General features: G+C 40.2%; 1 protein-coding gene across 1 annotated transcript in view; it reads right to left on the reverse strand.

Annotated features, from left to right (window-relative positions):
* Positions 1-2,234: 2,234 nt before the first annotated feature.
* Positions 2,235-17,691, reverse strand: part of CTPS2 (CTP synthase 2) — a 71,566-nt gene continuing 56,109 nt past the window's right edge. The window contains exons 16-18 of the mRNA XM_009565563.2: positions 14,435-14,579; positions 5,913-6,008; positions 2,235-3,809 (exon numbers count right to left, since the gene is read on the reverse strand). Of these exons, the coding sequence (XP_009563858.2) occupies positions 5,954-6,008; positions 14,435-14,579 (200 nt within the window). The 3' untranslated portion in view covers positions 2,235-3,809; positions 5,913-5,953. The remainder of the gene's footprint in view (positions 3,810-5,912; positions 6,009-14,434; positions 14,580-17,691) is intronic.

The following is a 17,691-nucleotide window of genomic DNA, read 5'->3' on the forward strand; positions in this document are numbered from 1 at the left end:
CTGAAAAATCTAATCAGTACTGACAGCTTGACACAGGTAGAAGTATCTCAAACACGGAGTTCACTGCCATCAAAAATATAAAAGCTGCTAATTGGCAAAATGAGTGAAATCCTTGAACAAAGCACTGACCACGTCAACAATGGGGACAGAGTGAACTGGTAAGAAGAGTTTGTCTGGAAGTTATCACAGAGTTAACAGCTACCAATTCACTACGCTAGCAGGGAAAAACTAAACACTGTGGGATAAAATGCTGAGGTACAGGAATATATCACGACTCTCATGTAGATGCCCGAGTGAAGGAGCTTACTCCTGCTTGTGTGCAAGGATGAGGTATTATTCAGCCCTAGGTACAGAAAGTACTATGTTGCTTGTTTGCTCCCCCATCATCTTGCAGCATCCCTCGGGATGCCGGAGGAGCCCATGCTCTCCCAAGAACTAAATTATTCTGATTCCCTCCTTGATCCACCTTACTCCCTTTCACAGCAAATTTTAGTCACCTCACACATGCAAACAGTGAAACTGGGGGAAACGAGCTTCAGGCAGTCCCATGTAGATTTCCACAGCCCCTGTTCATTTCCGTGCTGATCTGGCTTCACTGCCAGCTGTAGCCAAGCTGACTCAAGAAGTCCTACATGCTGTAATTACACTCCGTACTGTCATCAAGACACACATCGAGTTCAGGATAACCTTTCATTTGCATTGCTATGGTAACTGTATCATTGCTTCCATGAGGAAGTTAGCTCAGGTAGGTAGGTCAGTCATTTGTTTTATACTTGATCCTCTCTTAACCACCTCCACATCCTTTTGGGCAGCAAGCTCCTGCCCCTGCTGTGAATGCCAATCTGCCTCTTCTTTCCTGAAAACTTCCTTTAGCTTAGGGCTGCAATTCCTGCTTGCACAGGTTCTTGCAGGGAACTCAGCCTCTACTTTCAAGCTGTTGCTCAAAACCTCCACTGTCTTCCTGGCAAACTAAGGCTTACAGGACTGCAGAGGAATTTAGGAGAACCATGCCTGAGTCCCACGAATCCCAGATGACAGTAAGCCCTCTTTGATATCACCCTGTGTAATCAACAAAGTCACATTTTGTGTGATATGAATACAGTATCAATTCAGTGGCTTCAGAACACTTCCGCAAGTATTCCTAATTCCTAATAAGGAATGGGCCAAGCAAACATTCCTCATTGTCTCAGGTCATATAGTCCACCCCTGCTGCTCAAGCAGAGACACCTAGAGCCAGTTGCCCAGGACCACTACTCAAGCAGCTTTTGAGTATCTCCAAGAATGGAGACTCCACAACTTCTCTGGGCAACCTGTGCTAGGGCTTGGAAGCCCTCACAGTGAAAAAAGTGTTTTGTGATGTTCAGATGGAGCCTCCTGTTTCAGTTTGTGCACATTGCCTCTGGTCCTGCCACTGGACACCACTGAAAAGAGCCTTCCTCTTTCTTCCCCCAGCTTTTATTGCTGAGCATGACATCATACGGTATGGAATACCCCTTTGGTCAGCTGGAGTCAGTTGTCCCACCTGTGTCCCCTCCCAACTCGTAGTGCACTCCCAGCCTGTTCACTGGTGGGGTGGCGTGAGAGGCAGAAGAGCCCTTGATTCTGTGTAAGCACTGCTCAGCAGTAACTAAAACATCCCTCTGTTATCAACGCTCTTCAGCACAAATTCAAAACACAGCCGTACTCACTACTATGAAAAAAATAAACTTTGTCCCAGCCCAAACCAATACACTCTCAACCTTTCCTCACAGAAGGGATGCTTCAGTCCTTTAATCACCTTAGTGGCCTTTCACTGGGCTCTTTCCAGTACGTCCATGGCCCTCTTGTACTGGAGAGACCAGCATTCCAGGTGTGGCCTCACCGGGACTGAATACAGGGAAAGGATCACCTCCCTCAGCCTGCTGGTGACACTCCTAATACAGCCCAGGATTTGGCTTGCCTTCTTCCACTCTGGAAATGGCACACTGCTGCTTCTGTCAGGTCAAGTAGGAAACGGACTCCTTGTGACAAGGACGTGTTTATCTCCAGGATACTGCTCTGTGTACCACAGTTAGCAGGAAGAGGGTTGGCAATGGCACTGGAAGATCAAGTTTCCAGCTTCACTCCAGGTGACACGTCTTCTTGTCCCCACCATTTTTTTGATAAATCACACAGATACTACAACTGGGTCATGACTAAAGGAAAAATTCACCCTTTGACACCACAGTTCACAATTGGTACCACGACTCTTTAACACAGGAGTTAAATGCTTCCGAATAACACAATTTAATATATTTGAAAATACATTTGCAGATTACAGACAATCTTAGGAAATGCCACACATTTCACAAACCAGTGGACAATGTCTCCCATTGGGGAAGACATACAGCAACACCAATTCTGTCAATACCTGCTGTTTCTAAGGCACGCATTTGCAAACCACTTCAAAAAAAAACGCTGCCATAGGAATACGTTTTATATTTCATTACCATTAAAACTTCTTTTAGCGAAGAGAGAAATTGGCTATGTAACCTGAGTTTTTCTAAAGCAATGCAAAGCTTTCAAACTTACTGTTTTACAAGGCTGTAATAAGGGACATGGTGCTTCTTATTTTTGTTCACCTTTTGATGAATTAAAATTCACTTTGCTCAAAACCATACTGAAACACAAATCTCAAAATTCACAGGTTTTCTTTACAGGAAAGAGTGCCCCAGGCATTTGCGGCCCATCAGTTATGTACCTCAGGTCCAGCTTCTGTGACGAATCTGATGATGGCACATTGCTAACAGGATCCAGCCTTAAACACGGCATAGCACCTCTCTCCTTCCCCTTCTACTGCAGCGATTCAGAGTGCAGTCCTGGCTTTGCAGGACTGCTGTAACTGTCATGCAATGGAATAACTTGTGATTTCTAAATTAAAATGCACTCTCCTATCCTGCTGGGGAATGAGTGTCATTACCATGGAGTGGTCACTGCATGAGATTAAACAAGGGTGAACTTTAATTCACCTTTATTCTCATTTACTGAGATTAACTGAGCGTTGTGCAGCTGGAGCCCAGATAATGCTCCAGTTCTATGACTGGTTCCTCTACAACTTTCATACAAGTGTTCGAATTACATTTTAACATATGAGTATATTTACTTTCTCTCTTGCAAAATATAAATACAAAACTACCTTCCAATATCACTTCAGTAATTTTGTAGGTTAGTACTGTCAGCCTTTCAGGAGAAACAGAGCAAATAAACTTGAACCTCTGTAAAGCAAAATCACTTATAAAAGTAAAGTGAAGAGACGTATAGAACATCAATTATTGTAATTACAAATACCTGAAATACAGAAACAATTTCTCATTTGTACATACTGAACAGCAAAAAAAAGTTAAAAAAAATACATATATACAACAAGATTAATAGGGAAATAAACCTGAAACAGTTCTCTTCTGCTTATGGATAAGAAAACTTTCCCTTATTTTTAGTGCATTCCCTCTCATTCGCAAGAACTAATGAATTTTATCTTGCTGTTCTAAGATGAACTGAAAACAACCAAATCTTCCTTCAAATCAAGAACAGTTGCGAGCTAGTGAATTAATACATATTCACTTGAGATCACTCTGAAATACAAGACAATTTCGATAATGATTAACAGCTAAGGTGCACAACCATTTTGTCATTTTTAAAGAGAAACAGCATTTATGCAGAACAGTGTTTGCTACAGACAGTAAAGCTGTCTTCTGTAAAGAGAATTATTGAAAGCAGTATAGGAGGAGACGCTATGAGGATAGCTTACTCTTCTACTTTCTTCTATTCGATATTGTCCTGTTCCAAACTTTCTGTCAAAATCAAAAAAAGAGGGAGAGGAAGGAAAAATAAGCAAAAAGAAATTAATGAATAAAAGCATTTCTTTTCTAACTCAGTTTATTTCATGCTTACATCAGTTTCTCTCAAATCTCAAATGACTGACTTCAAAGCAGTCCTATAGTAAATACTACAAGTAGATGCATTTCAACTAGGTCAAACAGCATAACGCAAAACCAAAAGCTAAATATAGTCTACAAGTGTAACCACCTCTGATTAATGGGCAAAATTCACCCTGAGATAAAAATAAATGAGCTAATGCCTCTAGTGTTATTTTATATCTCAAATTAGTTAATCTTTTCTAGAGTAATTCTGTTGAATATAATTAGTATCCACTAGTGACATGTTCAAACAAAATCAGCTTGACTGTTGAGAACTATTTAAAAGCATCACAAAAGTACATTCATGCAAGCACTGAAAAAGCTACAACTGCACTGGTAAACTGAGAATTACCATTCATAAATTCCATTGAGAAAAGCAAAGTCAAAGCTAAAGAGGCTGTGCTGTGTTGCTCTCAAGAAACAGAGCCATAGTGATGTAGAACATGGAATCATTTAACATTCTGTTCTCCACTCTCATGTCTTGAGGATGTACTGTTATCTTTAACATGGTATATGAGACCTCATCTAGAGTATTGTGTCCAGTTCTGGAAACTTCAACATAAGAAGGATATGGAACTGTTGGAACGGGTCCAGAGGAGGCTACAAAGATGATAAGAGGGCTGGAGCACCTCCCATACACGGGCAGGCTGAGAGAGTTGGGCTTGTTCAGACTGGAGAAGAGAAGGCTCCAAGGAGATCTTATAGTGACCTTCCAGTATGTGAAGGGGTTACAGGAAAGCTGGAAAGGGACTGTTCATAAAGGATTGTGGTGATAGGATGAGGGGGAATGGGTATAAACTGGAGAGGGGCACATTTAGGCTACACATAAGGAAGAATTTCTTCACCATGAGGGTGGTGAGGCACTGGCACAGGTTGCCCAGGGAAGTTGTGGCTGCCCCATCCCTGGTTCAAGGCCAGGCTGGATGGGGCCTCAGGCAGCCTGGTCTGGTGGGATGTCCCTGCCCACGGCAGCGGGGTTGGAACTGGAAGATCTTTAAGGTCCCTTCCAACCCAAACTATTCTATGATTCTATGAAAAAGAAATACACTAAAAGTCGTAGAAGAAACTCATGCTGTTGCTAAGGACTAAACTCCAATTCTAGCATCTCATACCAGCGTTTTAATCATGAGACCATCAGGCAGAAATGCATCATTCACATGCGGCCTTAATCATCTGTTTTGCACAGCTGCTTAGTGAATGCACCATGTGAGAGGAATAAAATCGGAGGGGAAAACTGTGTCCTGCTTACAGAAGTGCTCAAAAATACTGAAATGTACGAATGTACATATGTACCAGAGTACAACATCAGCCACAACCCTGATGAATCAGTGTAGGAATAATAAAGAAAGACTAAAATTCAAGCCCAGAACCTGCAGAGGTCAGGTGGCCCACAGAAAATACAATCTCCAAACTGAAAGGAAATATATGGTTACCATGTTTACCGGTGAAAAAACAACCAACCCACCCCAACATCACTTTGTCAAAGCCTATGGCAAACAAAGCTATGATTTTATAAAACTTGTTTGTATGCCTATCACTCTACAGATAAAATCCATTTATCTTGGGCTTTGTTGTATCAATGCATCGAATGCAATTACAGGTGAATATTAAGGCAAAACATAAAGTCACCTCAACATGGTGTAGCCAGTGATCCAAACTTAGAAAATAAAGTAACAAAAAAAGAAAATTTAATTTTTAAATGTATTTTCATTGTATTTTCTTCAAACACTAACACAACTTGATTTTGTACGGCATCCTACATATAAGCTGTACCCAAAACACTCGGCAGACTTAAATATGATAATTGCAGAGTTAAGCAGCAGAAAAGGAGAACAATTAAGTGCTGCAGGCAAGGAAGAAAACATAAGCTCTCAGATGGGATTCGAGACAAAAGGGAGAATCAAGATAACTTTGTCTCCTCTTTTAAGTCTAAAAGAAATAAATGTCATCAAGCAGTATCAAAATGATTCTACTTACCTCAGTAGCATCATCCATTTCTGTGATCTCATACAATCATTTCAGCTTGTTTCTTTCTCTGGAGAGCTGTCATCACTGAGGTCACTGTAGCTGTCACTGTTAAAAGCAATACCCAGTCAGAAGGATCTAAAATAAATATTGTATTTCAAACCCTCCAACCCAGATCATGCATACGACAAACACTTTCCTCAAATGCAACCCATTTCCAGAGAACTACTTTAAACTCATGCTCAGTTTCGGTATTTTAGATTGCCTTCCACTACAGGAATGGGCTTAAGTCTGGAGCCACCATATAAACAGTATGTTCCATTTCTTTTTACTTGGCTCCTGTACATTGATTCTGTAGTTTGCTGATATTGTATGCCTGTGACCGTGGTTAAGAACATGGAGAATAACAGGTATTAAGAGCAAGACTAAAAGGAATTTCTCCTTCATAGTAAAGAAAATCATTGTTTTGTTAACACAACTTCAACTTTACTCAGAATGTTTTGATATATACTTAAATTACAATTCTTGCTCTCCTAGTCAGAACATAAATAATTTTCATTGTACCATCCTAACAGTTTTTCATGACATTTTATCTCCTCCTGCTGTTTCCTGGGGGAAACAAACTAGTTTTCACAGAACAAACTGCCATGCAAGTGATAATGTGATAAGTGGTCAGAATAAGAAGACAGTGAAGGACAGGAATCACCACAGCAACTGAGAGAAACGAGTGCCCACAAACCATATTCTCAGTCAGCTGTGATGTCTATTAGTTCTCCAGGTTTATTTCAACTCTAACTGCACAAACCACGCCTCTTTCTTTGAATCTCCAACCTCAACCTCCCCCTGCGACGCTTCACTTCTACAGTCTGTTTTCCAGATACTTCAGTTTCCCAAGATCAGAAGCCAGCAAAGGAAGCTCAGGGAACTGACAAGTACGTTTGAGCAGCAATAGTTCTGTGATACTTCAAAGCAGGTGGGGATCTCAGACCTAGTTTGCGTGTGTACACCAGCACCAGTCTTGGGTATCAACTCTACTCCAGCCACTGTACATCTGTCTCATCACATCTCACTTCTCACATTCACCTTCATTCTCCAACCAACAGGACATCAGCCACAACAGGCTCCCACCTCTGGGCATGATGACCCGCTGAGACATTGAGAACATCATCAGCCCATGACCCACCTAGACACAAGCCTTATCAGTTGATCTGCAGCGACTGCTTACTGTGTAATATTTCAAGGGGAACTATGTAGTCCTGCAGCTGGAGATCTTTGATCTAGACTGTAACGTGAAACAGTAAAAATACTGCACTCAGCTATACTGGTGCATGTTACCAGGCACTGCTTTGTAGTCTGAATTTCACCCTCTCTTCTACAAAAAAAAAAAAACAAACAACCAACAACCAACCCAAAGAATAAGTAAAACCACAGCCATTTTAATAGAGTAGGACATGAGGAGTGGCTCCAACAGTCATCTCATTTAATTTCCACTTCTGACAGCTAGGATAGCCTCGCACAATTATAGCAAATCACTGTGTCAAATTCTTAACAACACAGAGTAGACATTCTAACTGTTCTAACAACTATTAAAACTTTGCCTACAGCATTTTGCCCTTTCTTCGTAGGATGTGCATGTTGTTGATGCGGTTTTTCATAAAGAGCATGTCATATCAGGCTAGTGAGAAATGGTCAATTTGATCATTTTACCAGCTGACAAACAATTACACAGTTCAAGTGAGGAAAGTGTTGTTAACAGTATGGTCAAGCATGCCAGATACACACAAACAAACACAATATCATCAACTTTGTACTTACTTCTTTCTGAAAGTACCCACGGAAACATGGAATAAAAATTCAGTATTATTAAAACAGCTTTGCATTTTCACATCACAGTACAATAGCAAAAAAATGCCCACAGAACAGAGCGTAAAACTGTGATTACAGAGAGCTGCATAATCACACAATAGCCCTGGTTTGAACCCAAAGTCATGAGAGAACATCAGGGTTTTTTTAATCAGCTCTGCTGCCCAGTGGCAGTCATAGCCCAAAAACATGTGCCAGCGCTCCATCTACAATACAGTGTGGGCAACAGATGTTTAAGTAATAATGCTCAGGGACCAGTGAGGTGAGTGAAGCACTGCCTAGCTTCATCTCTTGAAGACAGTTAGTTGCTGATCCTCACCCAGCATTTTCATCATCGGTTCTCCCGCACTGTTGAAGCGGCCACACAACGCTGGATGCTTCCATCATTTCATCGACTTACCATCCCAATGTCTCAGGCCTTTTTCCAGTTTGCAGAAGCCGAGCATAACTTGGCTAGCCACTAGCCCAAAGGCTAAAATGCTTACTTGGCCAATGACAATTTTTGTTCCTGTGCCCACACTGCCCAATTCAGTAAAACATTTGACTCTACATCCCAGAGAAGGGCTATTGTCACCCTATTCTTGACTTGCAGTAGCAATTCATGGTCTCTCCTATTTTAGGGCTGTTCTCCTAGGTGTAAGTGAGCTTCATCTCTAACAGTCAGGCCACAGTGGCAAGAAAGGTAGGTGAAACACCTAGGTAAGGATCAGCCCTTGAGCTTCAGCCTCAGGTAATTATCAGTTTCAGCTGCCTGAATGAGGAACCCCCAGAAGTGGCAGTATCATGTTAACAACTTGAACTCAAGGACACCTGAACTTCTTCAAGAGTTAAGCTGCAGGTGCACTTGAAAGCAAACAGGGACTCGTGAATCTTGCCATATCTGCACCTGGGTGTTATAGCTTCAAACCAGTGCTGATATCCAGTTTATTTACTGTGTTCAGCTGATAAGCAGTCTGAAGAAAAACTCCAGGTGGTACTAACCACAAAGGAGTCATCACCTTTCTTAGAATGAAATGTGTACTTCTTTCCAAATTACCCTGAGTTGCCATACAGATATTGAACACAAAACCAAATGGATATTTTGTGCTCACAGTTGCTAATATTATGTAATCTCATTTAAATGTGCTGTCTATGAAAGTGGTAGTGGTAGGAAATCAAATATGCCCGGCTTTTCTTTTATGAAATTTTTTTTCACACAGATCCCTCAACTGAAAAAAAACCCCATGCTTATACTTGCTTCAGCAAGCTTTCTCTCAGTTTGTGTAGAAAGTAATTTCTAATTACTAACTAACAATGGATGAGAAGCTCAACATGAGCTGACAACGCGCACTTGCAGTCCAGAAAGCCAACCATATCATGGGCTGCACCAAAAGAAGAGTGCCCATCAGGTTGAGGGGGTTGATTCTCTCCCACTCTATTCTACTCCCTTGAGAACTCACTTGGGGCACCACACTCAGCTCTGGAGCCCTCAGCACAGGCGAATCCAGAGGAGGGGCACAAAAATGATCAGAGGGCTGTAGCACCTCCCATAAGAGGATGGCTAGGAGGGTTGGGGTTCTTTAGCATAGAAAAGAGAAGGCTCTGGGAAGACCTTATAGCAGCCTTCCAGTACTTAAAGGGGACCTACAGGAAAGCTGAGGAGAGGCTCTTTATCTGAGAGAATAGTGATAGGATGAGGGGTAACGGTTTTAAGATGAAAGAGGGGAGATTTAGGTTAGATATTAGGAGAGATTGTTGACTGTGAGAGTGATGAGGCACTGGAACTGGTTGCCCAGAGAAGTCGTGGAGGTGTTCCAAGATCAGGCTGGATGAGGCTCTGAGCCACCTGATCCAATGGAAGGTGTTCCCCCTCATGGCAGGGGGTTGGAAATGGAAGATCTTTAAGGTCCCTTCCAACCCAAACTATTATATGATTGTATGAATTATCTTGGCTGCGAACCTGACACCTAGTTTATCTTGCTTGTAACCATTCCCAGAACAGGAGACTGACAAAAAAGGGAGGTAGCTAGTGAGCAGACCCAAGGCCACCGCAGTGTTTCTATTCCAACTTCTTTTTTCATGGAAAAAAGATATATAAAGACGGTATAAAGATGTGGCCAAGAGAAGAACTGCACACAACTCAGGATACGCATCTAGTCAGCTACTATAGTCTTCAAGATGAAGAATTTTGGTCATTTTGTTCCTTTCACCTAATCTACCTCTTGTTAATGGAAATACACCCACTGCAAAGTGAAATATCAATGAGTACCTAGCTGTATTTCACTGCAGTGAAGTGCAACATATTCCAAACTAGAGCAAGGAAAACATCCTAAATTGAGAAATTACATTACGCGGTTTTGCTTTGTTTTACAGTTCACTCATCCTTGGATGCCTGTCTTCAACACAAGCAATAAATGAAGCTTCCCCTTGCATGTGTTCCAGTATTGCCAAATTCAAGCCCGTTTCAGATCACACCTCTGCTATGCATCAGCCTAAAGCATGGAAGGAGGCAAGATAATAAGATTGCCTACCAGTATGGTATGAAAGGCAGCCAACAGCTAAGGCCACATGGTATGAAGTTGGAAAGCATCACCTCAGCAAGCAATCTCAGCTACAAAACCACTAGACGTAAGATCAATTTTAAACCTATATTTCTCAAACAGCTACCCACAAGAACCAAACTGCCTGCTTTCAGTGTTTTTATTAAGAAACACAAGCAATTGTAAAATGAGTACTCCTTGAATGCTCTGTTTGTTTCATTTTGAAAATCCAGATCACCACCCTTTAAAAACAAAGGATTTGACACAGTTTCAGAGGGACTTCTTTTTCATCCTTTTTTAATGTACCATTGACAAAAAAGTCCTTTTCCAGAAATATATGCAATTTAAACAATTATTACAGTAATGCTACTCCCTGCAAAGGCAGGAGCCAAGCAAAGTGCATTTCTTCTTCAATGCAAATTAAAGACAAAAGTTATTACATTCACTAGAGGCTATGGCTGTTTAAAACAAACAATTGTTATAGCTTTTGAGAACCTAGAAAAAAAATATCTGTCAAATATTATTATTTATTCCCCCCACATAAACCTGAATGATTAAAATTACTATAGTCATTAAAACATTATTTAAAATAAATGCATATTTGATTATGCAATGGTTATAATTGCAGTCACCCATATTTCTTGGTGTGTATTTTTACAAACATTAAATGATCACAAAAATAATAATTGTCTTCTTTTGTGGAGCAGCCACTCTCTCCCTGCTCTTTTGACCATCTTCAAGCCACAAGATTTCCTTCACTTTCCTCTAAATATCTGAATTTAGGCAATGTCAGACATGTGATGCTGTGCCAGATGTGTTATTGGTTGGGGACAAAGTACAGGGGCCATCAGAGATAGCCCTGTCCATACCCACTCTGTCCTTCATACACCAGAACATGTCACACAGGCTGTTTTCTGTTCCGTTTACAGATGCTTGCCCAAACCTCCCTACACAGCTGGTATGGGAGACAGCTGGACCATGTTAGTGCCGGAAAAATCATATGGACAAGCCTTCTGAGGATTTTTTGCAGTACTCCTTCTGTCCTCTGGCCACTTTTGTTCCTTGTCTATGAATACATCTCATAAGTCATCTTTTATTAATACCCAGCCCAGAACGTAACACATTACTCAGTGATAAGATGGCATTGGATTGGTGCCTTCCATTGCAGATTCACTGATGAACTGCAAAAATTTCTTTTGGCAGCAGTCCTAGTTGCCCACACTTTGTCACCTAGGAACATTTCTCAAACCCTGAATTTCCTCCCATCTACTGGACATTTGTGTTTAAATTACTTATCTTTAACCTGTTACTCTCTGCCTCCAAACAAACACAAAATTTCATTATTTTCCGCTCAGGTTGCTATGATTCTCTATATCTTTTTATGTTATTTCTTTGTTCTGAATAGTGGTATCTGCTCTTCTTCAAATTATATTATTTGCAAATATCATTAATGCACTGTGGCCTAGTCTTGCAGGCCATTAATAAAGATGTTGGTTGAGGGGAAAGAAGAAATAAAGCCTGCTGACACTAAACTTGCTATGGGGAAAAAGACAACAACAGAACATGGCTTTATTGTACATAAGTGGTTTTGCAAACCATATGACACTGTTCCCAAAGCTAAGCTGTTTTATTTTTCCTTGTGAAATTCTGTAAGATTCAGTAAAATCTAACATTACAGCTGGAGTTCCCCTCTTAATCCACTAGTTTTCTATTAAAACCTTTTGCTTTCTCCTAAAAAGCAGCATATTTGTGGGTATTATACACTTTCTGCACACTTCCTGTGGTTCTAGCGCTCTCTCTGCCCTTTAAAATAAAACACGTAAACTGGCAGCCTTTCACATACCTCAGGTCCTTATGACATGGCGACACCAGTATTTCCAGGGAGAAATGTGGGAAAGGTCACGATTTAAAAGCATTCACAAGGAACTGAAGTGCATAGCTTTGTCTGATGGTTGGGCACTCATGCCATAAAGCACTAGAGGCTGAAACCACAAAGGTAATTTAAATGCCCAACTACCACTTCAAGTAATTAAGTATTAACTCATCACTGAGTTACTCCAATCTATTGCTCAGATCTTGACTGTCTCCGTCCACACCAAAGCTCCTGGGAACTACATTTACCCCAGAGGATGCATTCCAGTCCCAAACTAGGTATGCTTATGCCTATGTAAGCATTCTCAGACTGTCTACCAGACCAGGCATCACAAAAACTTAAGAGAAGGCTTATTCACTTTTATTTATTTACACTCTCTCCTGGGAGGTGTGATGCATCTTTAAAGTTACTGTTTGCTTTGTTTAGAAGCTAGGGCGTCTGTCCAGGTGTCAGATGTTCTAAAACTGTGTCCTAATTACGGGGCTGTTAAATGATCTGGGGTAGTGATTTCCTGCTAAGAATGTCATGCTGAAATATGTATTTCCTTTTGTTTCAGGACTTCATCATTAACTCTCTTTTTTGTGTTTTTAATAGCCTAGTTTAGGTAATCAAGCTCAACTTGCTGGCCTCCACAAATTCTCTTTCAGGTTACATCTTTGCCCTAGTCAATAGCATGACTGCAATCCATGTAGGCACCGCTGGATAAGGTGTGCACAAAATCTTCTCCACAGGTTTGTTTCAGTCTTGTTAAGATGTGCCTTAGCATTACTTCTCAATGAAATCACCAGCATTCTGGGGTTTAAAGGTTTAAATTGGAAATCCTTTCCATGCTGCAGCTGGATATATTAATCAGTGAGCGTGCTGTAATCAGTATTGAAATTCCCTCCAGAATGTTCTTCCCTGCAAAATACTCCTCTTTTAGCCTCAAAAAGATTTTCTATTCCAAAGCCCTTTCTCAAGACAGAGGAGTTTGCTTGATTGCTATGCAACCAGGTAAGTGGTAAAATTTGTTTTTTTATATATAAAATTTTGGAGTATGGATTTTTGTCTTTGCTAAATTTTTAAGTGTTGGTTGGAGTTCATCGTATGAACATGAAGAAAACAAGTTGGAGGGGTTTTTTTATTGATTATATATTAATTCAAGAACATATGAGTATGGCACATTCAGTAATTGCTGAAACTTAAAGTCAAGGTTAGAGAATATATTTGCTGTAATGCTAAGGGATTTAAATTAACAGGACACATGCAGATCATTCAAAAAAAGTAATTTTTCTTTATCTCAGATACACAAATAGGTATGGGAAGAAGAGGTAAAAGAAAGGGTAGTAGCGCCTGGGAAACAAGATGAACTGTAAGCAGAGAGTGCCCACAAGAGGAATAGACTGAAGATCATTGTGCTTGAAGACTCCCCTCCTGCCATGTACCATAAAAATTGGACCTGTGTAATGCACTGGCACAAATTTTAAAAGGTAGATAATGTTCTGACCACTAATAATGACAGGCTGAGGTAATAGGAGTATTTTAATCCAGCTGCAGTTTGCAGGTTCTCTGTATGCTCATCACTGCACAAGTAGCAGTGTGAGCAAAGATGAAGTGCATTTATGAAAGACAACTGATACTTAAAAGGAGCAGATTGATCTGCTCTGGCTATTTTCCACTGCTACTGAAATCTGAATAACATTCGTATTTCTCACTTAACTAAAGGACATCATTTCAGGAATAGAAAGCAACACTCAAAAAAAACCCCAAACAAACCAAAAAAAAAACCACCAAACCCTTCCATAAGTCTAAAGATATATATCCCAGTTAGTTTGTTTCAGGCCTGTCTCTGCCAGACAGTATTAATTATTTAGCTACTGCAAATAGAATCAGTGTTTTATTTTATCTACTATAATCATTCAAATACAAATAGGTATGAATTTCACTTCACTGCTTGATCCTCCAGCAAATCTCTTTCCCTGTGAAACTACTACTAATGAAAGTTAACACAGGAGGCCACTAACTACACATGACTTTACTACAGGTTTTTCACTTCTTTGTGGTTATAATGTATAGATCAGGCTTTAACCCTAATAACCTCTGAAAAGAAGGAAATCGGGAACTGCACTTACTGCTTACAGATACTTTTATGCCAGGTTTTATGTCAGGTATGAACAGGAAAAAGTAAATCAGCACATGAAGAACATCTTTTCCTCTTCTGGACTTCTGAATTGAAGGATGGGATAGTCCCTCCAAAAACGTGACTGCGAAACTGCACATAAGTAAGAAAGGAAGATTACCTTGGAGACAATTTACATCCACGTTGAAGGTATGCATTGAGCGTCCCAGTTGCAGCTAGCAACAGTCCAAGGTATGGAGGTGAAGGTTTCATAGGTCTTGAGGAAAACTCTGGGTGGAACTGAACTCCCACAAAGTATGGATGATCTACAAGATAGATGACAAAGAAAATTATAAGATGTAGGAAGAAGATAGCAGAACAACTGTTTGGAAAAAGGTCTTTATTGAAGATTTCAGACAGGGGTCCAGAAGGCAGATCACCATGTGTGGATTTAAGGGCAAGGCAGCAGGAACTTTAACTTTTTCCACAAAAAGCAAATGACAACAGAGGCAGGGGATTAGTAAGGCAAATTAAGTAAAAATTACCCTGTGATTCAACCTTAGCATGCACAATGATGAAATTAAAAGCTGAATAATAAACCTGTACCAACATGTAAGGCAGCGGAAGGGGAGGACAACCACAAAGTCTACATTTATGTTATTTTTGTAGTATTTTGGTTTCCAGTATATATATATATATGGATATATATTCAGAATATGCACCCATATATATATATATATGTATATACATATATATGAGGGAAAAGTAACAGTTCCTAAAAGACCAAGCATTAACCTACAGCAACTATTTACCCACTAAGAGATGGATATGAAAGCAACATACAAGGAAAACTGGGGAAAACAAGTTTCAAATAATTAGGCCTGGAAGGGACGTCCTGGGACATTAAGTCCAGTCTCCTGTTACTGAATGCAGTTACGTTGTGTAGTCTCACACGCAATGGGTTAAGACTTTGCCACAACAGTCCCTAAGTTATTTGCTCCCACTAGAAAACTCTTCTAATACTCTCTTCCTTTCCTTAGTATTTTTTTCCTAATTCACACGCCATCTTCATTACAGCCAACTTAAATCCATTTCTTGTGGTGCTGCTCTTTCCTGCTGTTTGTCCTGTGTGATTATGGGCGACAATATCGCCACCATTAAACTCCACCTGCTAAGCAAGGCTGCTTCATCTTCTCTTAAATCTTCAGTTCTTTGTTATCCAATCAAAGCACCTCCTTAATACTACTTCTGCTTCCCTTATGCCTTCTTCCATACTCTTCCATGCTGTGCACCTGTTCCTTCTTTGAATATTATTTTAAAGGAGCTAACTTTAACCCCTCTTAATGCCAGGGCACTGGACAAAATTAATCACAGATCTCTTCTGGTTAAACAATTTCCAAATCAATCCCAAACACTCAACCAATTTCTCAGCAGTACAGAATAAGTGATAACAAGAAAGCTGGGTTTTCCTTCTGTGAAGACAAACTATACGACATATTACACTGCTCTTCTCTCTGCTGCTGTCTTGACGAGAACTTGGTCCTAAATATATCCCACAACTTCTTTTTCTCTAATACGCATTTTAGTTCTTTAAAGCTCTAAAACAAGACAATCACAAAGCATCAAACATCTCCCGTAGGGACATTTTGCTTAAAAGACTTGCCTAATCTCTCTAGTGTAGTGTTATTTCTATGCTTTCACTCTAATCCACTGTCCTCTCTATGATGACTGTTTTTCTTTAGTAATCAGAGTCTCTTTGCAGTTCCTTGTGAAAAAATTCCAGGTTTTACTACTGCTTTTACTCTTTTCACAGTAACATGCAGTTTAAAAATCCTGCTGATTTGTTTCACCATGCCTTCTATAGAAGTTGCTTCATGCACGGCAGACAAAATAGCCTCCTAACACCAGCATGGATAACAGAGGTAATCTATCGGGAACAAACTAATCAAAGTACACCATGACAATTACTAGTTTATGGATTCACATGTATCCTTTGCTCTCAGATTACTCTCTATGGTGCAGTTGCTTGACATTGAATATAGACATTTGCTTATAAACCTTGGTTCAAAATCACAACATTGTTCTTCAACATGCCCCAGAATATAAAATGAATTTTCAGGGACTTCATGTCACAAATAGCACTCTATAGAATGAAAATGTATTCTTATGATAAATTTATCTTTCTGTGCACAGAGTTTATCTTAGCCAATAGCAATTAGGGGCCACATAAGAAAAGAAAAACAATCTTGTAAGGTAACTTGCATCTTCAGGTGCCTGATACTCATCTAATCAACTGTGACTTAACAGCAAGGAGTTAACAGAAGACTCAAGCAAAATCAAAGGGATTGTTTCTAAGAGCCGCTCTGTGTAACATTCAGCAAACACATGCAGCATAGCTCCGTTTCATTTCAGAATCTTTTTAGAAAAGATATCAGGTGTTACTTGGTCAAGTAGTCCAAATCTACCAGATTTCCACAATATCAAACTCTCATCTATCTGAACCACTTCTATGAAAGAAAGAAGCTTGCTTTCTATTTGATGTTCATACTCTTCCTTATATTCTAAACAGAAGGTAACTGAAGGGGACACAAACCAATTGGAACACACCCTGTGAGGTCTCCAGTCCCACCTCCTGCTCAAATCAGGGTCAAGTTCAAAGTTAAATCAGGTTGCTGACAGCTTTATCCAGTCAAGTTTTGAAGGCCTCTCTCTCCAAGGATAGAGATTCCACGCTCTCTCTAGGTAATATATTCCAGTGATGTTTTATACTTTGGCTATATTGCATGTACACATATGTTTCATCTCAAGCAAGCTGAACATATACTAGTTACTGGGATCTGAATAGAATATTTGAGGGTGCTTAGGGAGGAGGCCAAAGTCATCGCAATGCTATGTGTTCCTTTAAAATGTGTTACCTTTAAAAGGCCGAAGCGATCATGAGAGGTCCCTGATGACTGGAAAGACAGTCACCATACCCTTCTTCAAGACAGACAAAATGAAGGATCTAAGGACTTGCAGGACAAACTGCCTAACTTCAGATAATCAACAAGATTATGAAAGGTATTTCCAGACACATGAAGGACAGGAAGACAATTGGACACAACAAGCTTTGGAACACCCATCTTTAGATGCAGGTAGAGCAGGTAGAGCAGTAGCCTTCCTGTATCCTGGCTTTACAAGGCTTTCGATATGGTTTCCTAGCACCCAAGCTGGGATATATGGACTCTGGAAAGACTGCCAAGTGTGTTAAAAAATGGCTGGACTACTGCATTCAAAGGGTAGTGGTGAGTGGCTTGAAGTCCAACCAATAGCATACTTGGAGATACTTAAAATTTAACCGATACAGCTTTCAACAACCTCATCTACATTTGAAAATAGCCCAGTGTTGAAGCAGAGGGCTGGACTAGACGACCTCCCAAATCACCATGGTTCTACATA

The sequence above is a fragment of the Cuculus canorus genome, chromosome 1 (assembly GCF_017976375.1).
Source record: "Cuculus canorus isolate bCucCan1 chromosome 1, bCucCan1.pri, whole genome shotgun sequence".
Taxonomy (NCBI): Eukaryota; Metazoa; Chordata; class Aves; order Cuculiformes; family Cuculidae; genus Cuculus; species Cuculus canorus.